Here is a 24,609-nt window from a genome sequence, read left to right as displayed (position 1 = left end):
GAGGCACAGAGTGATGTGACTGATGTTAAGCTCATATCTTTTTCACAGAACCCCCAACAATCAGAATCACCTCAAGGGACATGTCTGACCTATGGGCCATTGTGGGGGGGCAGCTCAGTGCTCGTCGCGGGGCCAACATCACCCTGGAGTGTCCCGTCACAGGTCCGTTAGAGGGAGCAGGTCCGATTGCATACAAGAGTGTTTTTTATGCTTGCGGGGGTGTTGTGGGGGGGGGGAAGGGGGGGGGTACCAGTCAGTTCATTTCAGCTTTAAAGTCTATTTTTGTTCCTTTTCGTGTCCACAAATTTTAACAAATATCCTGCCATATTTTTCTTGTTAAGATTAATTAAAAAGAACCATTGAAATATCAAAGGCAACAGCTACATTCAGCAGTTTGTGATTTAGCTTCATTTTGTTTCGTCGTAATTCATGATCTTTTCCTTCTTATGCATCGTTTGTTTATCCCAGAATTGTTTACAAATGAAATCATTCGAGGGGGCAGGATTTAACATTTAACAAACCCGTCTCAAAAAGCATCTTCGAACGATTGCCATCTCCATTGTGGATCGGGGACTCGGAGACGTTCCCGAATGTAAAAATTAGATCAGGTTCATGCCCCCCCCCTCTCCCAATCTCACACATCTCACTGGTTTCTGACTGAAAATCCAGAGGTATGAAGTCAGAAAAATAACTAATTTGTCTGGTTGGGGGGGGGGGTCATTTCTGTTATTATTGTGCGTATTTATGTGTGTAAATCTATTTATGGGGGGGGTTTGTAGTCACGGTGCTGAATTGCCCAATGATTAAGCTACAGCGCCCCCTATGGGACACCAAAGCACAGGACATTCACCTATGTGAGTCTGTGAGTGTACCCTGGTGTTCTGTAGAAAATCTACAGTTAGCTTCACACTGGTGTTATCGTAGTTAAAAACTTGGCTTTACAGCTAAGAGGTGGCTGGTTTGAATCCCAGTAGGTCCTGGTGTTGTGCTTTACATGATAAAATGCTCAAGGCGTCGTCTTGAGTTAGGTGACCATTTGTGCTGGTTTGCTTCAGCTTGTACAAGACTGAAGATGAATCAAAGAAATTAGTTATTCCAGGGGGTGTCAAACTCCAGTCCTGGGGGGCTGGGCCCTGTGTAGCTCAGTTCTTTCTCTGCTCCACCACAAATCATTCGGCTCAAGAGCTGTGTGGTAATTAGCACAAGGAGGTAAATCAGGTGTGTAATGAGGGGAAACCCAAAAATGTGGAGGACTCCGGCCCCCCAGGACTGCAGTTTGAGACCAGTGTGTTATTTCTGTTTAAATTATATTGCTCTCTGATGGGCATAGTAAGATTTTCTCATTTACACCAAAACTGCTTGTTTTGGCCCTTGGCGTCATGTTGAAGCTGCCGTCGTGTCTCTTGTCTCTTTGCCCTCTTTCAGGTGTCCCGCAGCTTTCGGTGACCTGGAGCAAGGATGGAGGTGACCTGCCCCCAAATGCTGTCCCACTGAGGAGAGGCTCTTTACTCCTCCACAACGTTTCCATGGAGAATGTGGGATCCTACTTATGCTGGGTCTCCAGTCCGCTGGGGAGGTCCGTAGCCTCCAGTCTTCTCCTGATGTCGGGTAGGTTTCAGACTGTGCCTGTGTCTGTGCTTTAACACAAGCCTTACGAGAAGCTCTTGGTGGAAACCACCTTGTGTTGTTTGTGAGATGCAGCCCCCCCCGTCACTGTCAGACCTTCAGGATAATCAGGTTAATATCAGGTTGGCATCCATCACACTGAGAAATGTAAACACAGAGAGAGTTGCTTAACGCTAGGCTAAGGCCCAAGACTAAAGTGTATTTAGCTGTATTTCCTGTACCACTGCATTATGGGTAAGCACCGGGCTCTATGATTCCACCCAGGAGCTCAGCCTGGACAGTACACAGGCTGCTTCCAGGGGTTTTGGAGGGGCATTGATTACCCTGGCAGAATCGGGGGGGCCAGACCTTGACAGGGGCTCTAAAATTATATATATAATATTATGTGGGGGGGGTCCAAGGTGACATTTTGTCAGGGAATCCAGAATTTTTAAGTACCTCTCCTGGGCGGTCTGCGTTACGAATTAAAACGTGAGTGTAAGTGGGAAAAGGAGTAGAATTTGTGGTGAACGTAGTAAAATATCTACATTTAGTTGGTCAGCTGATCTCAGATCGTTTTTGTAGCTAGATGATGTGTGGTTCTGGGTAAGGATGGTTACTCAAGGGTTCAACAGCAGCCCCCTTGCCAGGAGGTCTTTAAGGCATGACCTACAGGATCATCATGTTTTGTTAACAGGGGCCGCCCAGGGTAGGGCAGAGCGGCCACACAGGAGCCAGAAGAGGGTGCTGATGGCCTCTCCTGAGGGCACTGAGGCCGTTGTCAGACGCGGGGACATCTTGCGGATAGGTAGGCTACGCTCCACCGCCCATGCCGGAGTCAGCATTGGCTGCAGGTTTCACCTTCGCCTACCTCTGTTGTCCTTGCCCCCCCTTCCAGGGTGTCCAGTCCTCCCCAACCACACCCAGGTCATCAGGTGGACCTTCCAGAACCGCACCCTGCTGGTTCCCCACAGCCCGCAGCACAGGAGGCTGGCGGGGGGGCGGGTGCTGGAGGTGAACACGTTGCTGGCCAAGTCCAGCGGCACTTATGCCTGCCATGTGCCTGCAGGCCACCAGGGGGCGTCGGCCTGGGTTCGTGTCCACCTGGAAGGCGAGTCTGCCACAAGGGAACATCCTCACCCGATACCCTGACCCTAAATGATGAATAAACAAAGAACCCTCATAACCTAAGTCTTGTGACGACCTAAATGTTGATAAAATGACCCGAAAGTCACTACGGTTTGTGCACATAAGGCATTAAATAATTACACGCAGAATGACCTAAAGCATAATTCCTATACATTTTATAAGCAGGGTTTCACAAATGGTACGCAAGTCTGTATTGGCAGTATAGAGGGTTAAATGTGACAGTAATTTCTTGTCATATCAGTTCATATTCATACTTATTTTGTGCAGGCCTGTAATTCCAGTTCATGCTCCACACTGTGAAAACACTGGATATACGTTAGTGTGACCGTATCTAAACCAGCATTTAATCTGAAATTAATAATAAATAAGACGCAGATCAAATTATACATTCAGAGTTATATTTTGTAATACTTGGACGGACCATGAGAAAGATTACTTTGGAATGTCGGTTTTTGTTAGAGGTCTGTATCCACCCGTTAGCAGAGCGGGTGTATGAGGCAAAGCAGATGGAGAGGACCGCTTCTGATCTCACTTTGGAGACGTGTGGGAGACCAGCCCCTCTCCGAGGAGAGAGCCACGAGCCAGGCCCCCACAGCTGTGCGGGTGACCAGTGTGCTTATGATTCGTTGTTCATCAGCTGATGATGTCTTGTGGTGAGCAGGCTTGACCTGGAGCCCAGGGGAGTGGACTGCCTGCAGCGCCACCTGTGGGTCAGCTGGGACCCGCTCCTGGAAGGTGCACTGCGTCGGCCCCAGGAGAGAGGAAGCTCCCCCGTCGGCATGCCAACACCTCCCCAGGCCTGAGAGGAGGCCTCAGCCCTGCAATGTACAGGACTGTCCGCCGAGGTGTGCTGATATCGGGCTTTCATTATCCTATTGCTGTATGTATGAAGAGAGAGCACCATCTAGTGGGGGCAGAAAAAACAGCAAGTGGTTCACAAAGCTACATTTGGCCATCACTACCATTACCCGATTGCTGGATTGCTGTTGTCCTGTGTATAGTTATGTGACCCAGACAGAAAAGCACAATCCTTGGTGACTAGCATAAGTGATGTGGGCTCACTTTTGGATTTTTTTTTGTGCAGTTGGGGGGCCACGTTGTGGTCTGGCTGCTCCAATCCCTGTGGTGGTGGAACCCGGCACAGGCAGGTTTCCTGCCAGCAGCTGAGCTCTTTCGGCACAGTCACAGTCCTCGCTGACTCCGCCTGCTCTGGAACTCCGCGTCCTCCCCACGTCGAGGGATGCCATGGACACTCCTGCTCAGGCTGGTTTGCGGGCCCCTGGGAGCAGGTGAGTCTCTGCCCTCCTGCCGTAGCCATGACGATGGCCATGGGAATGATGGTGTCATGATGTCACATCGCCGCAGTGCTCCGGACGGTGCCTAGGCCCTGCCTCAGCGATCCAGAGCCGGCCAGTGATTTGCAAGCATCACAACGGCTCCACCCTCTCGGAATCTCACTGTGATCACAGGAACAGGTGTGTCACAGACCAGTATCCCTTAGTTAGCTGGTGCAGGAAATCATACAGGACTGAATGTGATTATTACTGGTAATTGCAATTATAATAAATCCACTGCAAATGAAAGCCTGCTTCACTTCACTTCAGCATCAAGTCTTGTTTTCTGTTTGTAATAGACTCTCACAAAAGACTGACTTTAGAAACTATGCACTAATTATGAACCTCAGCTTTATTTATAACCCTGAGCTTTTTGAAGTACACCATATAGCAAGATCTTTTATGTATTTTTCGAGTTATGTATTGTAAATATTTAGCACAAGATTGAAGCTTTGATTGCAACACCTCTGTTTAACGCTGACCTCTGCTGGACAGTCTAGGAATTACACTTTGTGCAGGTGTTGAGTTGTGGTGTTGGTATATTGGGTGCCTTTAGGTTAGCCTCCACGCGGAACTGCACGTCCGAGCAGTGCAATGTGCAGTGGAGGGTAGGGCCCTGGAGAGCATGCAGTGCAGCCTGTGGCAGCGGGATCCAGTCACGCAGGGTGGAGTGCATCCACAGGAGGACAGACAGGACCCTGGCGGAGCAGCGCTGTGGGTGGCGGCGACGGCCAATCACATGGCGGCATTGTGTCATCACTTCCTGTGGCGGTGAGGCCTGCAGACAGGCGTTTAGTCAGCTGCCCATAATGTGTGTCTCCAAATCAGAATTTTTTTAATGGTGAAATGCTTACATAGGACTGGAAGGTAACACCGCCCACTGACCTGTGGCAAGTAATTAAAACAAAGGGAGTGCAAAGAAAGAGAATGCTAGTCTGCTGCCTGCTAAATTGCTGATTTCCCTGTGTGTTCCTTATGCGGAGATCGGGTGTCCCAAGATGCTCTGACCTCTGCTCTGTATTCTTCCCTCAGGTGAATGTGTAGATTCGACCCATTACTGTGCTGCCGTGAAGGAGCTCAGCCTCTGTGTTATGAATCTCTACCAGCAGAGGTGCTGTCGGTCCTGCCAGGGGAAGGAGACTCTGCCCATGCAGTGACAAGATCTGGGATTGGTCGAGGCACTAACTGGACGGCCAATGAAAATGATGGACTAATGTTCTGCCACTAACATCAGCGCTTGTCAATAATATTGTATATATGAGGTGTACGTCTTTTGCGTCTGTTTTGGTGAAGAGAGACGTGATTTTTTTTTAGAGTATGACAGAGGATGACCTAAGCAAGAGGCCTTGACTGATACTTCCCAGATGCCTTTAATGTCTCCCTCACGTTTGCTGGATGGTCTGATGAACTTCCTGCATCGCCATCACACCTGTGCCACGGTGGTGGTGTTTTTCAGTTCACGGTAACATAATCGTGTTGTTTATATCTGCTGCCAACTTAATGCTCTCACCATAGCAGAGGCTCAGCGCCCAAAGCTCGTAAGCCTGGCTTGATATTATAGTGGAGTTCAGGTTGAACTGGAACTACAGTACAACAGCTGAGTTCCTAGTGAAGCAGCAACCTACAGACAGACACTCCAGGATCATAACCGCTATGCCACCTGTTGCCCATGGTATTTGATGGAGATGCACAACAGGGCAATGTATCAAACCCTGTGAGATGACAGAAAATGGTTGAACCTCTTTGATTATGTTAAGAAAGGCATTGCAAGAAAGTTCTGTATTATAGAATATATTTAGTATTTCACAGCATTGTTCCTATGCCTGTATATAATGTTTGACAGTACATTGTATAAATCGCACTGCAAAAAAGTAACACATGGTCAATTTTTAACGAATTAGGTCCAAACATTTGCTAAACTAAACACAGAAGAGAAAAGGGCCTGTGGTTATGTGCTGAATTTTAAAAAGTGTTTTGAAATGACATTCCTCTCCTGGAAAATCTTCCAAATAGGCACCAAATCGTTCACTGCGTGTCTGGTTCAGTTCCTATCAAGCTGAGGACGACGTGCCTGGTGGGAATCCACGGTGGTTGCAGCTGTGAACTGCCTGAACTTTTTTTGTGGACACGGAGTATGTGAGAGAAACTTATTTCCGTGCTTTACAGAGATTTTACAAACTAAGATGAATGTTAAAATGTATTCTGGACAAATCAAGAAAGTGAATAATGTCTCTCGGTATTTCTGTAAGAGACAGACTGTATGCGGGATGTCAGAAAGGTGCAAGGATTTCATCCGGCCACCAGGGGTCACCCTCACTGGCAGCTGGTGCTTTCCTAGTAATGGCCTTGTGTCCTTTTTTCAGTTGTGTTTCAAAACCTGCCTTTTATATAGGACTCTTAAAAGTGCAATATTGTACCCTGTGTGATAACTGGCACTTTATTTTCTTATAACCAAAACCTGAAGATCGCTGTATCTTTCTGCCCTGTATCTGAGATTTAAGCACCTTCCGAGCGGAGTGTGACTTCCTGCTTCCTGGGGTGTTTTCCTGGCCTGAACTTTCTGTTTCTGCTTCTGATTAGCAGGCTAACCTGCTGTTAGGCGCTGGGTCCTGTCAGAGAAACTGTGTTAACAAAATAAAGACCATATTACCACCAAATCCACTACAAACCTTGTATACGCTCTTTATTTTTAATACTCTCCAATAGCAATTTTTCTGCATGTTTTAAAAAAAATATGTGAATACACTTGTGGTAATGAATTCATATCCCACATTATTTAATTCTAAGCTTGGCACATATTAAGTTTTCCTTTGAATATTTCAATACGTAATGCTGAAACTGTACTAAACGTTTGTTCTCATTATAAACATGTCCAAATATAATACAGAAAGATAAAGAATGGTGTTTGAGTAAAATCAATGCTGTAATGCTGTAATATGTTGCAACAATACTTCCTGTAAATAAAGATCGATCTGTTGATGTTTTTCCTTTAACCCCTCAGTCTATCTGTGGTATATTTATGACAGCTTGATTCCTCAGTACATGGTGTAATAATGATGTTTATGATACATACAGCACTTTGGGTGACTTTTCAGCACATAATCACTGTTACACTTCATCAGATCACAGCCAGCTCAGTAGCTGGGATCTCAGGTGCACCGGCCACGTCATTCCTGTCCTGAGAAGACAGCTTGCGGAAGAACCTATGGCCTCGTTCATCGCTCTCCTGGAAGACGTAGCCGTGAGGAGAGTCAAAGCTGGCCGGGCACACGTATGTCTTCTTGGCTGTGAACTCCGTGCGGTACATCGTTCTATCTTCAAATGGAGACTGTGTTCTCATGGGGACATTATTGGGTTTACAGCTTGGGTTGGGTTGGATCTGATGCTGGATGTAGTGCAGCTTAGAGGTCGTCAGGTTCTCCATCTTCTCATTGGTTTTTGGTACTTCCTCTGGCTTGCTTCTCTTCTCTTGCTTCTGCACCATCCATGGTCTGAAGGTCTCCCTCATGGTGGTGCCTCCTTGGAAAGGAGCCGTGGACCTCTTTGCACGTGAGGCAGGCTTGACAGGGATGAATGGCTGTACTTCGTGTCTGACAAAATCGTTCTTGGTGGTTGTGCTTAAATCCATGGGTTCTGTGGGGCTTTTGTGGTCCACTGATTTTGAGAGCTGTGGTAGAGTCACTGGCCACTGCTGGAAACTGTCCCGGAATTCCGTGCGACATTCAAAGGGGGCGTCTAAGCTTGCCTTGGTGACCACCGGCTTGCAGCTCTCTGGAGGCTGTCCAGGTAAGCCTTGGAAGTCTAACTGGTGGGTGGTATGACCCTGGAAGGGCTGGTTGCTGGGCTTGTTATCTTCAGGGGCTCTGACATACCTGGTCTCCAGAGCGTGAGGCACGTATGAGATGCAGTTGCTGGTGAGGCCGTCAAAGGGGACGCTGGAAAGCTTGGCTATGCTGGGAGGCTTAAAACTTTCTCGAGGAACCAGGCCTCTAGGAACAAAAGCATCCTGGAATGTTGTCGTATTTCCAAACTTCCCAGATGGAAGACGGTAGGTAAATTTTGGTTTCACCAATTCCCTCTTGCTGATTTCCCATGGTTGGAAATCCTCTTTTAAAATAGGAGTGTTATATCAGTGGACATCTTTAAAAATGACACTGAAGACCTTTTTATGTAAAAAAATAAATACATAAGATGATTCGGTCATTCGCAAGCTAAAAAAAAGGTGTCCGGTTTACAATTACTGACAATTTAGATCAATATAGAATGGATACATTTTAGGTGCCAGAAAATACAGTAATCAGATGAATGGATACAAAACCTTGGAATCATCACCTTTGTAAGTGGGCAGCGTGTCCAGCTTCCCCTCGTTCAGGTGGGATCTCCGCAAGGGTCTCGCAGGTACGAACGGCTGCACGTGGTATGTGTTGAAGTTAAGCTTGTACGTCGTCCTGAGATCGATTTCTCCGCTCTTAGGCCTGTACTCCACTTGCTGTCTCACGTACTGGGGTGTAACTTCATGAGGGATGTAGTCGGACCTGGACGGGATCAAGAGGGAAGACATTAAACCCCCCCGTTTCAGGCTAGAAGCTGTCAATTTCAGGCCACCTATGAACACGTTAAATCACTTGCATGCTTATTACTTGAAGGTACTGGTTCCGTCCATTTTCTCCCGGTTCTCCTGGTACTCCAGCTTGGGTTTTCTGCTCTTGGGGGGGAAGTAGGGCCCATATGATGGGTATTTTTCTACATATTCTGTCTGAACATGAACCTTGGGTCCCTTACTGTACAAGGCAGTGGACTGTTGTTTGCAGCGGTGACGCCTATAGGGACAGAATTTAATTTTTTGTAAACATAAGAGCTTGACTGTTGACGACGGGACCAATGTACCACCTGAGCTTCTAGCATTCAGTACAGTTTCTTGAGCTCAAGTTCAAGCTTCGAGTTTTATTGTCAGATGTGTTCTGAGGAACACAGTGAATTTCTCATGTCACAGGTGCGGGCTTGGTGACAGGTGAATGAAGGGACAATAGGACCAACATCAGTGTTTTGTTTTCTTTATAACAGCAGATGACGCACCAAAAACGTTACATGGCTACATATTTATTTATTTTTTTATTTTTAAAATTGTAACTCAAAGATTTTCATGACAGAAAAAGCAGCGGGCGAACAGGTAGCGAATGTTACCTGATACCCATTAATGGGACTTAAGTGTCAATGGATAATTAAAGAAGTAATCAGCCGGAATATTTCCTTCCATTCATCTTTCAACCGCTTATCCGGGACATAACGTGTTTGTTACATAGTATTCATAACCTCAATATAAAATTAAAAGCTAATTTAATTTTTCACAAAACACAAATTTCAGCCATAGAAACTGGACATATTTTAGATGCACAAGTTCTCAAAGCAGGGTGTTGCTTTTCATTTTCTTACCCGCAGTTACAGATATTACAGATGCACGATCGTTGCATGATTTATTCTCTTGCCTCTGCGACAACCCCGACCGACCCTCTGTACAGCCGCCCCACACAACACATTCGTTTCCAGGGAAGCGTCAGATCTCCCAAGCAACCGGAAGGCGTCCTAGCGACGACGTCGCGTTATCCGTACGTGCGTCAGAGGACAAAGTTCACGAATTGCAACTTACTTCCGGAATAGGAGATCAACGTGAGTGCCAGTATTGTCTGCTGTGAGTTTGATCATCGTAGTAGCAGCAGCTTATGACTGAATTAATAATAATAATAATATTATTGTTTACTTGTAAGTGTGTAGATTAGTTAAAGAGATAAATTAACTGACTTGTGTTGATGGAATTTTTAGCTTGTGTCAAACAACCGCCTTATCGTAACACCTTACGTGTAGTTTTTCCACGTTACAGTTACTTTAAGTTTTTAAATAAAATGTATAGACACGAAATTAAAAACTGACACTCCGAGTGAGTCGAGAAATGCTTGAATTAACATGTGCGTTCGTGCTGTCCCACTGCGGGCGTAAAGTGGCATGGCAGTGTTTTCGTTAATGTTATCTAATTGTTGTGTTAAACTTTCTGTTATATTTAGTATAGTACTGATCATTATAAGTTAGCTGGATCGAAACAAATCATGTCATAGGAGTGAACAATTAAGGCAGTAAATGTTTAATATTAAGAGAACCATAAATACATTGTTCTTTGTACATAATAATAACGTAATATTTTCTTTGCAGAACAGCTATAAATCATCGATTCAGCCTTCGAATATGGGGCACACAAGTTTGGAAAAAATTATTGCACTACAGAAAAATACATCGAATATAAGGAATCTGTGTATTTTAGCACACGTGGATCATGGTACGTTATGTATTTAATGATCTTCATTTTGTTGTTTATTGGTATTCAAGTTATTGCAAATACTTCAGGCGCCTAATGTGATTCTTGCGTTGTCATGTGTAAATAGAAAAGAAATTTCTTATTTGCGTGCTACCCGCATACAGACGATAAGTAACGGTAAATTGCAAATAAAAGAAAACGCAACGTTACGTAAAGACTTGAGAAAGTACCAGAGGTGCGTTAGAGGTAGAGGACTGAACGGAAGACTACTGAACTCCGGCCAACGAACCAGTCTGTCATCCATATCAGCCACGCTCATCCCCCCATAGCTGTTTATTGTTTTTATTGTATCTGTTGTTCGTTTCTCCACTTATTAGTACAATGCCATATATTACCACTTCTGTATACTTTATGTTGTTTTGTCTTATTCAGTTTTTTGTTGTACTAGGTATTTGCTATTGTTGTGGAAATTGTGTGGCTCTTTCAACTGTACTGTGACAAATTAAGTGATCTAATTATTTGATTAAATGTCTTTTATAAATGTGGCTTTTAGGAAAGACGACGCTTGCGGACTGCTTGGTCGCCAGTAATGGTATAATATCCAGCCGAATGGCGGGTAAGGTTAGTATTTTAAAGTCTCACTACCCAGTTTAACTAGCTTTTTTGGTGCTTAATTCAATAAATATGGTAGAAGTGTTTATTCTGCTAATGTGTTACTATGGTGAAATGCAGTGGTGGTAAACTGTGTATTTATGCAAATTCCTAGTTGAGGTACCTGGACAGCAGGGAGGATGAACAAATCCGAGGCATAACGATGAAATCCAGTGCGATATCACTGCATTACGCCACTGGTAAGTCAGAGTGATGAGCGACTGTGGCAGGGGTGGCCAGTGTTATCCGCAAAGGGCCAGTGTGTATGCAGATTTGTGGGATAACCTTTAGGTCAGCCATTGAAAACAAAGTGTGAGGACTCTTCAGCCAATCAGTCCTCTAATTAGCAATGTAATTAGGGAGTTGCAGTGAAAACCTGCACACAGAGTGACTATTTGCGGTTAAGATTGTCCAGCCCTGGCCAAAGGGCTGTAGTAACTACATGTGTCCTAGTGTCTGATCAGTGGACGCAGTAAAGTTCCCAATTGATAAGTAAGATAAATTCTTTAGTTGCCTTTTGCACAAGTAGCAGTACAGGCACATTGGAATGCTTCTGCTTGGGGAAGCAAGCGTAGGGGTCACAGCACAGGGTCAGCTAACGTGCGGCGCCCCTGGGAGGGGGGAGGGAGGGGGGGGGTTAAAGGCCTTTATCCAGGGCCCACTGACATGTGACTGTTCTGCCGAGGCTGGGTGTTGAATCAGCGATCCTCTGATCTCGGGTGCAGAGACTTAGCCCAGCTGTCTGCCTTCCTACCTCAGGTGGCCAGGAATACCTCATCAACCTGATCGACTCTCCGGGCCACGTGGACTTCTCGTCCGAGGTGTCGACAGCGGTGAGGCTGTGCGACGGGGCCATCGTCGTCCTGGATGCGGTGGAAGGGGTCTGTCCTCAGGTGCGACCGCATTCCTGTTTACCTGCCCGCAGACACACTCAGGGTGCCCCCTGTCCGCTGCCTCGTGTGATTCACCAGTGTGAAATCCCTTATTTTTGTGTGGAACATGGTCATGTAAACCTGATGCCGATTGGTCCGTGTATAATGGCTCCTCATGTGTTGTTTTAGACCCAAGCAGTGTTACGACAAGCCTGGCTGGAGAACATCCGTCCGGTTTTGGTCATTAATAAAATCGACAGGCTGATCGTAGAACTGAAGCTCACGGCACAGGAAGCGTATGTTCATCTTCAGAAGATACTGGAACAGGTGTGTCTCCTATTATTATTATTATATTATTTTCAATTTTCATTTGCAGTCCAGTTTGATTTATAGTTCTTTTTCAGTGTAGTTTTATTACTTTTTAATTTTAAAGATATGCAGAAACCCTAAACCTAACCCTAAGCCTAAACCTAACCTTAAGCCTAAACCTAACCCATAACAGTCTGCAAGCATGAATGATGGCATAAAGGGTCCATTTGTTGCCATTTTCAAAACCAGGTTTGTGACGTCATAATTTTCTATCAAGACCTGTTTATATCATATACAAGTCATCTAAATTATTAAGCCACTGTATAAACAAAGTCACTACTGTACGTGCTGAGAGCACTACGTTTGATTAACGGCACTGAAAAGGTAAAGAGTTACGGAAATGCGAGATTCCATAGTCACAAAGACCTGATATTAATTTATACGATTTCTTGTGATCCAAATCATTTGTCGTTTGTGAGTTTCTGCTGCATTTCGTATGTCTCCGAAAATATTCCTGTTTAATTGATCACAGCCAACTCGTTAATAACCAAAACCGCCAATGTCAAATGCGCGAATGTGAAGGAGTTACTATATTTCTGCTTTATATATTGTGGTTTTCTTTTAAGTTTTAGTGATTTTATTTCTACGGATAGACTGAAGTTGTAAAGCTGATTTATGCAGGGTTGCCAGGATCCGTCGTGACAATAAAACTTTCAGACTCGCGCACGAAATCTTTCGGCCAATCAGAATTATTCCATCATAAGCCTAAAATTGGCTACATCAAAAGCGTTGGAGTAGTTTGCAAACCATACAGACTGTTTACAAGGTAATAAAAACGTTTACATGTAAATGCGTGTGCGTGGGTGTGCAGACTTGTTTCAAAGTGAAAATCTCTCTCCAGCCAGCTGACCGAAGTTTGTCAGCCTTTTTACGTGTCCGATCTTTAGAGAATCCTATATAAAAATTCGGTTCCTATTATGTACTGATGTTCTCAAAAGGGACAAAACATGTTCCTGGTGTTATTATTAGTGATCAAAGATAAATCATTGCTTTAGCATTATAACGGTAACGGAAAGTACTTGACGTTTGTTTTTATTTTCCGTGAATTTCGGCAACTCGGCGTTTAGTTGTATTTTATTTGCGTATGTTGTTTTATTTCAGTTTACGAAAATGTTAATGAGAACTAAAACTACAATACAGCGCTAACGACACCGGTTTAAATGGATGCCAAGGTAAATCGTCCGCGTCTGCTGAGCGTTTGCTGTTGATTGTTCAGGTAAACGCCGTCACCGGGTCCCTGTTCACCTCCAAAGTCCTGGAGGAGCGAGCGGGGAAGGACACGGAAGCAGCGGACACCGGCGACGGAGGCGATCAGGTCTACGACTGGAGTGCCGGGCTGGAGGAGACTGATGATTCTCACCTCTATTTTTCACCCGACCAGGGGAATGTGGTCTTTGCTAGTGCCATAGATGGATGGGGTTTCAGGTACCGTCTCACTCATCTTCACTAGGATTTAAAGTGAGCTTGCTGTTTGTTACATAAAAATACCACCAGGGGGAGCCTTAAGCTCACGTTTAAATTAACACTTCATCAAACTTTATGTAAGACAAATACTGGCATCTGAAAAACAGTTTTTTTCAGAGCCAGCAGTCTTGACTTAATGATTAATAATCTGACGTTGCCATATAATAAATTTGAAAATTGTTTACAATCGCCATGCTAAATAATTGTTCTGTATAATATGTACATGTGCATATTGCTGTTCTGTTGCTGTGTTATTAAGATTGCATTCAGGAAAGGCCAAGAAAAAAGGCTTTGATGATTTAAGTCTGTTTATGTAGGTACCAGTGGGCAGCGATGGGTTTGATGAGAGATCAGACTGAGGTTTACTTGTCAGTGTTAATGCTATGTCAGTAAAAAAAAAAAAACTAATTTTAATGTTTAGTAAACACGCTTTCTGTTCTGTATTCTGCCAGTTTATTTCCACTTCCACAGAGCCGGTATGAACAGGTCGGGCAGATGTGGTTGTGTCTTTTGTGAAGTTTAGATTGAGTCTGGCGAGGGGGAAAAAAAAACAGCCGTCAGAAAGCGTCCGCAGCGTTAATAATGGGGTGCGGTAATGGGTTTCGAGTAGAGAACCGAGTCAATTTGCATCAAGATTGTATTTTATTTCAGACAGCGGATAAGTAATTTAGATACTTCAAATCAGGTCAGTGCAAGGTTGAAAGAGTGATTAATTTACTTTGCCTCGGCTTAGTAATGCTGCTTAATGGACTTCAGGAAAAGAGCAGGCTGCCGTGGGCTGGTGCGACTGGAAGATCACAGGGGCTAAGGAGGGTGGGGGGACAGGGAGACCAAGCTTAAGGAGGAGCTTTGCCATTTTGATGGCTAAAATCTAAAAATAAGGCCATTAGCACATAGCTAGGGCAGTCTGGCCAGTAATCAGGTCATTTTGTTGTCACAGTGTCTTCTGCAGTTTGGAAAGATTATGGAGGGAGTTTCAGTATGAAATGCAGTGGATACTGTCTCTGCAGCCAAACTCTAATATTTCACATCGTGCCTCTGAGCTGGAAGATGTAGGGTTTTTTTTTCTTTAATGGGATGGTTATTAAATTGGCAGAAACGCATCACGCTAGGCTAATGCTGAGTCCGAGCGAGTCTAGCACTTCCTGTTGTGAGTCACCGGGACTCCGAGCACCGCAGGTCCTAATGACGGAAACATCTGGAAAAGATGAAGGTCAGATGTTTAAGCGTGCGGGGGCAGTCCGATTGAGACGTTGGTCCAAATCGAAATCGGAGCACGGGGAGGGGGGGGGGACTTGGGACGGCTGTAGGGGTGCTGGTGATCATGTCTGTCTCTGCCTTCCTGTGTCGTCCTGTGTTTCAGTGTCCGGCAGTTCGCTCTCATGTACAGCCAGAAGATGGGCGTCAGGTCGGAGGTGCTGCTTAAGACCCTGTGGGGCGACTTCTACCTCAACACCAAAGCCAAGAAGATCATGAAGGGGGCTCAGGTGAGCAGGTGCAGGTATCGCGTAAGACCTGCCATCCGTCTGTCTCCTCCCCGTCCCATTTGTGCGGCCCGCTTACCCGTCCGTCGACGCGATGATGATTTATCCATAAAAGTTTTCTTCTGTAGGCCAGTATTGTACCGATAGCCAGCTTCGTATTGGGCTTTGGAAGCAGGCTGCCGCCTGGACTGACAGACGACGTGCAGACGGCCAGCTCCGGGAGGAGGGGGGTGCACTGTGGCAGTCTGTGGGGCACTAAAGATGATGAATGTTGTTTATCATCTGCGCAGCGAAATCAAATTAGTCACTGTGAGTCACAAAGCCTTCCCCTGTTTAGACAACCCCACCCCTTAAAGATAATGTCAGCGACTTGCAGGCTGTCCTTTTAATTATCAGCCCTCTTAATGAGACGCGGCTGGGCTGGGTGGTCTGGACATTGGCAAGGGGTGACGGCCGCGGTGCTGCGCTCGCGGGTTTGACCCAGGGGCTTAGCTCCGGGCCGATGGCTATTGATGTAGTGATTGGGCCTCTGTGATCTCTCCTTAATGACCCCCCCCCCCCCCCCCCCCCGAGTATACAACATGCAACATGGGCTGCCGTTTGTATCCACTTCAGAGCTTTGATCTCCCCATGTTCGGCAGAGGTGAATCTTTTTTATTTCTTAATTGGTATCTCTGCGATGCGTTGAGCCTCTCGGTTATCTGGAGCAGAGACAGCTGTTCCGTGCTGCCCTACCTGCCCTGGTATACTTGGGTTTGGACCAGAACCGGAAAAAGAACTATGTACTCTAAATACGACAATGGAGTCAGATCATTTTTCCTTGATGGTGGAAATGGAAAAACTGTGGAAAGAGTCTGGCTGATGCCCGTCTAGGGGGCTGAGGGGGTTTGGCATTGAGACAAACATGGCTTGGTGTGCAGCATATGGCCTTTAACCCCCCCGCCATGAGACTGGCATGGCCGGTCTGAAGCCATGATTCCCCAACGATCCATCATCGCCTACCACCAGGCAGATGCAGCTTCATCTAGAAATTTTACGTCAATAAACAGACCCCCAGCTGTCAGAGACTCTGCCCATCAGCTGCCGTGTTTCGCTTCCCTGCCAACGCGACCAGGCGAATCTACGGTGACCCCAAATACGGTCCCATCCAATGACCATTAATCTTTCACGGTATCGCATACCACTTCGGAAGACGGCGATTAAGTAACTGTGCACCGCTCGCGCCACGGCAGTTAATTACAAAAGCGCAGGTCGGAAAGTAATTGCTTTAACAAATTAGATTTGGCGAACACACAAAGATCAGATGTGAGAGATTAATTCTGAGTTCCAATCTATGATGACTCTGACTCAGACAAGACCGTAGCTATTAAAAAGCACTCGATTATGTTGAGTTTCATTAAGAGCCCGACACCAAAATTTGGGGAACCGTTTGAGGAGGGTAAACATGTCACCGGTTTGAGATCAGCGTCCTTTCGAGAGTGGAGAGATTACGGGGACGTTAGCGTCACTGCCATGCGGTGGCTCGGGGAAAGTAGCTCCTCAAATGGAGTCGTTTTGGGCAAGGCGGAATGGAGCCAGAGTCATTTCTCCAGAACAGAGCACTCCGGGAGAAGGCCGTGTAACTTTCGGCGTGCCTCATTGACCAGGAGAACACAGAAGAGATTGGTGTTTAAACAAAGAGCGCCGCTCGTAATTGGAGGATTTAGTTTGACCCTAAGAGTCTCGCAGTAAATCCCTCAATTACCTTAGTGGGACTCGTCAAAGCTGGCGGCTCTTGGCTTGAAGTCTTCTTGGGCGCCTTTGATTCCATTCTGCTCCCATTAATTTTTTTTTATTGCGTCTTTTAAGGCCAAAGGAAAAAAGCCACTGTTTGTCCAGCTTGTCCTTGACAACATTTGGAGTTTGTACGAGGCCGTCGTCACCAGAAGGTAACGAACGTAGCGCTCTCTCTGGCATCCAGAATGCGGCGGACGCGTGATGTCAGGCGTCGCTGCTGACGGCTTCCTCATTTTCCCCGTAGGGACAAGGAGAAGGTGGAGAAGGTGATCTCCTCCCTGGGTATCAAAGTGGCGACTCGAGACTTCCGGCACTCAGACCCCAAAGTGCTCCTCAGCGCCATCTGTGGCCAGTGGCTGCCAGTGTCCCAGGCTGTCCTCAGTATCCTCCTTTGGGGCTTGTCGGCACCGAACTGCCTTCCAGCTCCTGCTCGGGCCCAAAGGGAGGATGACCTGGTTTCTTGTGGAGTGTGAGCAATAAATCAGCTCAGGAACATCGCCGGTCTAATTTAATATTTTCGCAGGGGTTTCTGAAAACGTCACCCCAAAAAAGTTCATTTATGTTTCTAAGTGTGACTTTCTTGTGCTATGGGTGGCTGTCCTGCTGGCTCTCTGCTGTGCTGTGTACCGTGTAACGTATAGCTGTAGGAGTGATTAACCAGCTGGTCTGTGCTTGTCATGGCTGGACTTACGTCAGCTAGCTTATTGTTAGCATGTTGAAAATGTTGGAGGTTGGGATTCGCTTTGTTGTTGCTGTTTATTATTTATGAGCTTGCTTTCAGTAAACACTGAGAGTTGCAGCCTGTCTATGTTGTTCTCTCTGTTCTCTCACGCCTGTTCCTCCCCGCCTCGTCCTAGAGGACACCTTTATGCCTGTCTTATCTCAAGACGCCTACAGCCAAGACTGTTTCTCATCATATTAATAGTGTTTTTTTTTTTTTTTAAAAAAAAAAAAAAGCATTGCTTGTTTTTTTTCTCAGCGTACGAATAATTGAGCATGAACCTTTTAAACAGTAAAAATGCGGAAAAGCTTTCTGTGCTTCGCAGATGGCTCTGCTAAGAAGGTGATGCTGGAGGTGTTTGTAAATGCAAGTCCTTCGGCTTGGGAGGACCCCCCAATGCAGCCTTCCTCCAGGCACTCCTCCTTAACCTGGCCCCCGCAGCGATGGTGTGCGAGAAGCTGCCGAGTCCCCTGGACATGCCGGCAGACCGGGTGGAGAAGCTCATGTGCGCCGGAGCACGAAGGTTCGACACGCTGCCGCAGGAAACTCAGGACCTCAAGAGAGGTGATTGCAGGAAGCCTGGAAATATTTTACTTTTCCCCTCTTTGTCTTATTTCCCAAAGCTTCTTTCTTTTTTGGGATATATTTAGTCCTTCGCTCTCTGAAGCTCTTTCAGATGAAACTTTCAGGCAGCTATTTTTTTTAAGTGAATTTTTGCTTAAAGTCTCCGCCTGCCAGTGGGTCTCTGGGGGTCTAATTGTTCTGTTTGTGTCCCGTCCGGATCCTCATATTTCCTGTAAATGAAATGCGTTTTTCCGCTCGACCTGCCTGTTTGGTTTTCCGGCCGAATCGTCGTTCCTCTCCTTCCATAGAGATTCCCTTTGATCCGGGCCAGATCAGCACCAGCGGCTGGGTTCTGGTGTGACCCTGTAGGTGGGGGACCAAACCACTCCAGGCCCGGTCTGTGTTTTTACATGTGTACAAGCCCTCCGCTTGGCCCGGCAAGATGTGGGTTTTTGATGTTTTATTTAGCTGGCGCTCTGCGGGCCGTGATGGCATTGCCGCTTTCCTTTATGCCATTTCTGCTCCCCTCGCAGGATGCGAGTTACGTGAGCCGTTACTGAAACGTGGCCCGGATCTCGGTCTGGAGTTTTCCACGCGCTTTCCCACATCTGACAGTCAATCGCTACATAGTCGCTAACTCGACATTTTTTTAACTCGGATGGGTAAAAGAAAACGAAATGGAGTCTCATTGATGGTGACAGACATGGCTTCGGTGGTCGCCGGCTGACGGCCCGCGTGTCTTTGGGAAACCGCAGTATGCGCGTGGCATCGCATAAGAGAACCGGCACACTGGCATCTGGGGAAGCTGACGCTGTGATGTCATCAGAAGACGCCTCACTGCTGTATTTTTCCCTGCCCACCATTCCTTCGCAGGCCTCGTGCATATCGACACCTTTTCCATGCATTCCTAGTTGTTGCACGTCTGTTGTCCTGTATCTAGTTAAAGCAGGATTTCCTTCTTCTCGTAGACGGGGTGGTGCCCCATTCCTGTCTTTGCAGTTCATTTTCCCGCCTGATAAATCCAGGCAATGGACATGTACCAGGGAACCAGGCACAGAAATTCACATTTTTTTCACTTTACAAATATGATGCACTAAACTGGTGTTTAGTGTGGATTCATACAATTGACAGTCTTTTCCGTGAATTTTTTTAAAATGATGATTTGTTGGTGATACAGCCATTTCAGCCAATTTGATCGCTAAATGATTTACTGGATTTGGAGTTAAAGGATGAATGTAAAAAATGCACATGGTGGAGTGTGGGGGTCTTGCAGTGGACCCTGATCTGAGTCCCTACAGAAGGGGGCGCCTGTAGTCTGATGATAGAGGGCCCCGCAGTAAGCCTCCGAGGATGGGGGCCCCGCAGTCTGAGGATGGGGCCCATGGACTGAGGACGGGGGCCCCGCAGTAAGCCTCCGAGGACGGGGGCCCCGCAGTCAGTGGATGGGGCCCATGGACTGAGGACGGGGGCCCCGCAGTCAGTGGATGGGGCCCATGGACTGAGGACGGGGGCCCCGCAGTCAGTGGATGGGGCCCATGGACTGAGGACGGGGGCCCCGCAGTCAGTGGATGGGGCCCATGGACTGAGGACGGGGGCCCCGCAGTCAGTGGATGGGACCCATGGACTGAGGACGGGGGCCCCGCAGTCTGAGGATGGGGCCCATGGACTGAGGACGGGGGCCCCGCAGTCAGTGGATGGGGCCCATGGACTGAGGACGGGGGCCCCGCAGTCAGTGGATGGGACCCATGGACTGAGGACGGGGGCCCCGCAGTCTGAGGATGGGGCCCATGGACTGAGGACGGGGGCCCCGCAGTCAGTGGATGGGGCCCATGGACTGAGGACGGGGGCCCCGCAGTCAGTGGATGGGACCCATGGACTGAGGACGGGGGCCCCGCAGTCTGAGGATGGGGCCCATGGACTGAGGATGGGGGCCCCGCAGTCAGTGGATGGGGCCCATGTACTGAGGACGGGGGCCCCGCAGTCTGAGGATGGGGCCCATGGACTGAGGACGGGGGCCCCGCAGTCTGAGGATGGGGCCCATGGACTGAGGACGGGGGCCCCGCAGCTTGCACAAAGCTGCCCTCCCTTCCTTATTAACTTGTGTGCTTCTCCTCATTCTCTTTCCAGTATTTCTGGACTGTAAGAGTGATCCAGCGACTCCAGCCATCGTTTTTGTGTCCAAGATGTTTGCTGTCGACTCCAAAGCCCTCCCACGGAACAAGCAGAGGTATGTGGATCTGATTTGATTGGCGGGTCGGAGACATCGTGCGTTAAGGTGTCCATTCTTCAGATGTTCAGCCTGAGCACAGGAAAAGCGGTAAGCGGTAAGGCCACCCCTCGGCGACTTCCCCAAACATCTCGTGCGCCTGTGGCCCTTCTTGGAGCTCTGCCCACTTCCCCCGACTCAGACAGCCTACCTCTGCTGTTTGCCCGGTTTGACCCCAAGGCAGCTCAGCCTCATCAGCAGTGACTCCTTACAATCTCTGTCCCATTCCGTCAGTTCTGCGGGGGTGTTCGTCGACGAGTCGGTGGAGCACGTGCGACAGATAGAGGCGGGCGCTTTCACCGCTGCACTGGCGGGGGACGCATTTTCCTGAACTCTGCACTTCAAAGGAAACCGCAAGCGGTGCAGCTGTTAGCCAGCGCTTTGCGAGAGGCCGCTGTTCAAACCGCCGGCGCGGAGAATCCCGCCAGTAAACCTCCGGCAATTCGCCATCTTTGTTCGTGCACCTTGGGTGCTGCGTGGCCTCCTTGCCAACCCGCTAATGTGATTAGACAACGAAGCATGGCTCCCAACTCAAAAGGCAGGGGGCGATGGAGCGGGGTGGGGGGGGGGGGGGGCAGGCCTCATTACTGAGAGCACGTACCCGTGGGGGGGCCCAGCGACAGATATGGGACTATTACCGCTCTCGCTTTCGCACGTGTGCCACATGTGGGTGCCACTCTGCGCTCACACTGCGACTCGTGCAGATTTATTGGCATGGGGGAGAGAGAGAGAGAGAGAGAGAGAGAAGGAGGGGGAGAGGAGAAGAGAGGGGGAGCAGAGAGAGTAATAAGAAACAGCCTTGGGTTTCCAAACCCAGGAAATATTGTCCATTTTTCATTCTCCTAACAAGAAAGCCGTTAAAGACGGCCGAGTTCAAACATAACCCAGAGCTGCCGAAAAGGAGTTGCAAAGCATCTGGAAGAAAGATCTGCCCCTTGGTTTGGCAGCAGTGATCGGGGGGGGGGGGGGGGCAGTGCTGCTTCCCAGGCCGCTGGTGATGTGACACAGGCAAACATGCGACATGCTGCACTACAGCCTTTCACCGGTCAAGCATCAGACGCAGGAAATGCACATTAGCAGCATGTTGACTCTCACGGCAGCCCCTTGAGAAACTGCATTTTTTTGCAGCCAGTGCAGTGTGTGTGTGTGTGTGTGTGTGTGTGTGTGTGTGTGTGTGTGTGTGTGTGTGTGTGTGTGTGTGTTGCATGCAGAGCTCTGACTGGCCGCTCTCTAAGCTTCGGACGGCAGGAATTTGACCCTTTCGCATGTTTCATTGTATAAATGGGGCGAATGTTCATTTGTGTTCATGAACAGCATCAGCATCGTCTTACCAAGGTCGCGCAGCCCTGCTTGTCCCGTTTGAGTTTGCCGAATTTCTGCTGTCGTGTTTTGCGTGACTTTTCCTACAGTTCTTGGAAATGAAAGCCCTGGGGGATGAGGGAGGGGGGAAAATTTGTATTTTTTTTCCTTGAGGTGTTCTTGTTCTGAATTGCTGTCTGTGTTGCTGACTATGTGTCACAGGCGGAGATGAGATCGTATCTCAGCCGTAGCTGCTGCTGTTCTATATCCTGTCGTTCCACGCAGACGACCAATGGCCAGACTCACAGCTAACCTTTTTCCTGAACTTTCTGTAGTTTGTAACGTCAGGCCTCATCAGGAATAATTCCTCCCTGCCGTGCCCTGATGCCTAAAAACATTAGATTTGTTTATTTTTAAAGCTGGTATTCATCCTGCTTGTTGATTGGTGCCGAATTTGTTCGGCACTTATAATCAATGCGACATCGCTGTCGTTCTGCCCAGTGCTGCCTGGAAGCATTCTTCCTTGTTAACGTCTGCAGACTTCATCAAAACAAGGGGGTGGGAAATCTGACTCGGAACGTTTTCCTGGTTAGAGGTCAGTGAAGTATCTGCTGCCAGTGCCCCCCCCCCCGTCATCCATCCCCCCCACCCCCCTCGCCCAGGTTGTCTCTATTTATTTATTTATTTATTTATTTATTTATTTATTTATTTATTTATTTATAAATCCAGCTTGTAGTTGTTTTTGGCCCTGGATAAGATATCCGTGACCTCACGCCATGTGTGGGTAAAGTTTGCTGAACACTGCCAAAGGTGACGGTGCTGAAAATGGCGTCTGAGAAGTGTGGGGCACTGGGGGGCGAGACCCTCGGCACCAGGGTCTGGAGAGCGGCCTTGGCTGGCCGTGTGGCAGACCGACGGCTTCACCAGGGCACCCTCCAGCTTCTGAGCTCTCTCAGATGCGTAGCGTGAACTGCCTTCTCACAAGTGTCGGGTTTATTTGCGGGGCAGAAGCTCCCACTGAGTTCAGTGCCATCTGTGGCGTGCGATTCCTGCCGCGCTCATGCTTTAATTGGCTTGAGATCCCTTTGAGAGGGAACCCTTTAAGGAAGATCCGTTTAAGATCTTTGTAGTCCTGTTGTCTCTTGCATTGTGGGAAGCCGTGCGGGCTTTCTGCCTGCCGCTGCCTACCGCCTCCTTGTGGTCAGTTTGAAGCGCGGCGTTCCATCTGCCGCAGTAACACTCTTCAGCTGTGGCATGTGGGACACATTCACCAGAGCAGCATCTGAAGGCCCCCCTCCCTACACGCACCCACACCCCCGCTGGGACCCTCTCCTTTGTTATCGTTTATGCCCATTCACTTTATCGGGTTGTAAATGTGGGGTGGGGGGTGAGGGGGGGTCCTGGTAGTTAAAGAGGCTTGACCTTAGTCCTCTGTCCCAAAGATGGAGGGGGGGTTGGCTCAGTTGTGTCAGGACTCCTCACATCCTTATTTCATTGCTCTCGTTTGTTGTGGTTGGGCTGTTTGGGGTTTATGGCTCTGAAGTTCACCACTGGGGAAGCGCTCAGCGTTTCACTAATGAAATCGTTAGTGTGTAGCTAACGAGTGCCGTTAGTCGTCACGCCACCGCACCTCGGTGCTGCTTAATGTCTGCATGCCAAAAAAGGAGAGCTAATCACTCTTAGCCTCAAACTTAAATTGGTGTGTTGGTGGGGGGGGTGTGCGTTATTTCAAAGACTCACGATTCCCGCCTCCAGTGCGTCTTGCTGCCCTGTGGTTGTTTTTTCCTGCTTCCGAATCTCGACCCCTCATTTCTTAATCTCCGGGTTCCGAACCGCGTTTCCCGGCGGCGTGCCTGGCGGGACCCCGTATGAAGCCGAATCCCGATTTGTGGTACTGCAGATCTGAAGATGCGTCCTCGATCGGGTTGTGAGATACAGCCGGTGCATTCTGGGATCGTTCCAAGGCGCCACAGCTGTACCAGGAATAATAAACGACTGAAAATGGATCAATATACCCTAAGCAGCATATTTACGTGAGTGAAATGGTGGTGAATTCTCAGCCCCAGCCCAGCCCCTCCCTAGAGACGCACCGTTTGAGAAGCATCAGATGCCACCTGAGAACAAGGTGGGACGTCTCTGTTGGCTGGAGGTGCGAGACGCGCTGATGTGATCCAGGCGCTCCCTGAGCCTTCATGGCTGCGTGTCTGTAGCGCCCCTTGGCTGTCTGGCTAGGGAGCATGGCGTGTTGTGTTCCTGTCCACGGCGATCAGAAAATACCCCGCGCTCTGTTTGTCTTCCGCAGGCCGTTGACGCAGGAGGAGATGGAGCAGCGCAGGGAGGCGGCTCGGCAGAGGCACGCGGAAAAGCTGGCTGCTGCTCAGGGAGCGGGTGGCCCCGAGCAGGCCCCGGCCGAAGCGGCGCCCCCTGGTGGCCAGACCTATGCCGGTGAGGGCTGTTTGGTCAGGACGGCACGACAGACCTGAACACAGAAACACACACGGTCGTTCCTTCATAGTGCTCTTAGCATCGTGTCATGTGGCCGAGGTCTGCCCCCTAGTGGCCTGAATGTGCCCTCCTTGGCATTGCTGATGGGGCGGAGGCTCACTTGGTGATTGCTGTGGGTACCCACCGTGCTGCCCGAACTTGGTGTCTGCCTGGGAACCCCCCCCCCATCTTATTTCAACCCCCAGAGGCTGTTCCCCTTAGACCAGTGTTCCCCAATCTGGTCCTCATGGACCCACAGTGAGT

General features: G+C 48.3%; 4 protein-coding genes across 12 annotated transcripts in view; 2 read left to right on the top strand and 2 right to left on the bottom strand.

The window, feature by feature from the left end:
- Nucleotides 1–7,081, top strand: part of LOC125751737 (ADAMTS-like protein 3) — a 72,387-nt gene extending 65,306 nt beyond the window's left edge. For 6 of the 7 annotated variants that reach the window (XM_049030945.1, XM_049030949.1, XM_049030943.1 and 3 more), the window contains 9 exons: nt 49–162; nt 1,426–1,608; nt 2,303–2,413; nt 2,504–2,716; nt 3,416–3,599; nt 3,839–4,043; nt 4,120–4,229; nt 4,645–4,859; nt 5,121–7,081. In XM_049030945.1, the coding sequence (XP_048886902.1) occupies nt 49–162; nt 1,426–1,608; nt 2,303–2,413; nt 2,504–2,716; nt 3,416–3,599; nt 3,839–4,043; nt 4,120–4,229; nt 4,645–4,859; nt 5,121–5,245 (1,460 nt within the window). In that variant the 3' untranslated portion in view covers nt 5,246–7,081. Of the gene's footprint in view, nt 1–48; nt 163–1,425; nt 1,609–2,302; nt 2,414–2,503; nt 2,717–3,415; nt 3,600–3,838; nt 4,044–4,119; nt 4,230–4,644; nt 4,860–5,120 lie in introns of those variants that run through there. The other variant, XM_049030950.1, reaches the window with a different exon arrangement.
- LOC125751747 (homer protein homolog 2-like) overlaps nt 1–24,609 on the bottom strand; it is a 426,913-nt gene that overhangs the window by 227,082 nt on the left and 175,222 nt on the right. The gene's annotated exons all lie outside the window — the stretch shown is intronic.
- Nucleotides 7,070–9,629, bottom strand: saxo2 (stabilizer of axonemal microtubules 2). Of its 2 annotated transcripts, XM_049030967.1 has the most exons (4): nt 9,522–9,629; nt 8,729–8,908; nt 8,421–8,623; nt 7,070–8,195 (listed from the first exon to the last, which is right to left on the bottom strand). In XM_049030967.1, exons 1-4 carry the CDS (start codon nt 9,557–9,559, stop codon nt 7,207–7,209), a joined length of 1,410 nt encoding a protein of 469 aa, XP_048886924.1. In that variant the 5' UTR covers nt 9,560–9,629; the 3' UTR covers nt 7,070–7,206. The 2 variants fall into 2 exon arrangements, with proteins under 2 accessions (XP_048886924.1, XP_048886925.1); XM_049030968.1 differs by lacking the exon at nt 9,522–9,629 and having other exon boundaries at nt 8,718–8,845.
- efl1 (elongation factor like GTPase 1) overlaps nt 9,711–24,609 on the top strand; it is a 53,410-nt gene continuing 38,511 nt past the window's right edge. The window contains exons 1-13 of the mRNA XM_049030987.1: nt 9,711–9,777; nt 10,293–10,416; nt 10,949–11,016; nt 11,162–11,246; nt 11,806–11,939; nt 12,108–12,245; nt 13,504–13,712; nt 15,115–15,238; nt 17,084–17,163; nt 17,256–17,392; nt 18,174–18,296; nt 20,424–20,523; nt 24,164–24,306. Coding sequence (XP_048886944.1) covers nt 10,326–10,416; nt 10,949–11,016; nt 11,162–11,246; nt 11,806–11,939; nt 12,108–12,245; nt 13,504–13,712; nt 15,115–15,238; nt 17,084–17,163; nt 17,256–17,392; nt 18,174–18,296; nt 20,424–20,523; nt 24,164–24,306 — 1,432 coding nt within the window. The 5' untranslated portion in view covers nt 9,711–9,777; nt 10,293–10,325. The remainder of the gene's footprint in view (nt 9,778–10,292; nt 10,417–10,948; nt 11,017–11,161; nt 11,247–11,805; nt 11,940–12,107; nt 12,246–13,503; nt 13,713–15,114; nt 15,239–17,083; nt 17,164–17,255; nt 17,393–18,173; nt 18,297–20,423; nt 20,524–24,163; nt 24,307–24,609) is intronic.

This window comes from Brienomyrus brachyistius, chromosome 11, assembly GCF_023856365.1.
Source record: "Brienomyrus brachyistius isolate T26 chromosome 11, BBRACH_0.4, whole genome shotgun sequence".
Lineage (NCBI taxonomy): Eukaryota > Metazoa > Chordata > Actinopteri > Osteoglossiformes > Mormyridae > Brienomyrus > Brienomyrus brachyistius.
The sequence above is the reverse complement of the archived record's forward strand: the minus strand, read 5'-3'. Positions and strand labels throughout refer to the sequence as shown.

Coding starts and splice junctions, on each gene's coding strand:
- saxo2 (XM_049030967.1), bottom strand. CDS start 9,559: ATGCAACGATCGTGCATCTGTAATATCTGTAACTGCGG. Junction 8,909..9,521: donor TGTAATATCTGTAACTGCGG/GTAAGAAAATGA, acceptor CTGTCCCTATAG/GCGTCACCGCTGCAAACAAC. Junction 8,196..8,420: donor CACGCTGCCCACTTACAAAG/GTGATGATTCCA, acceptor CTATTTTAAAAG/AGGATTTCCAACCATGGGAA.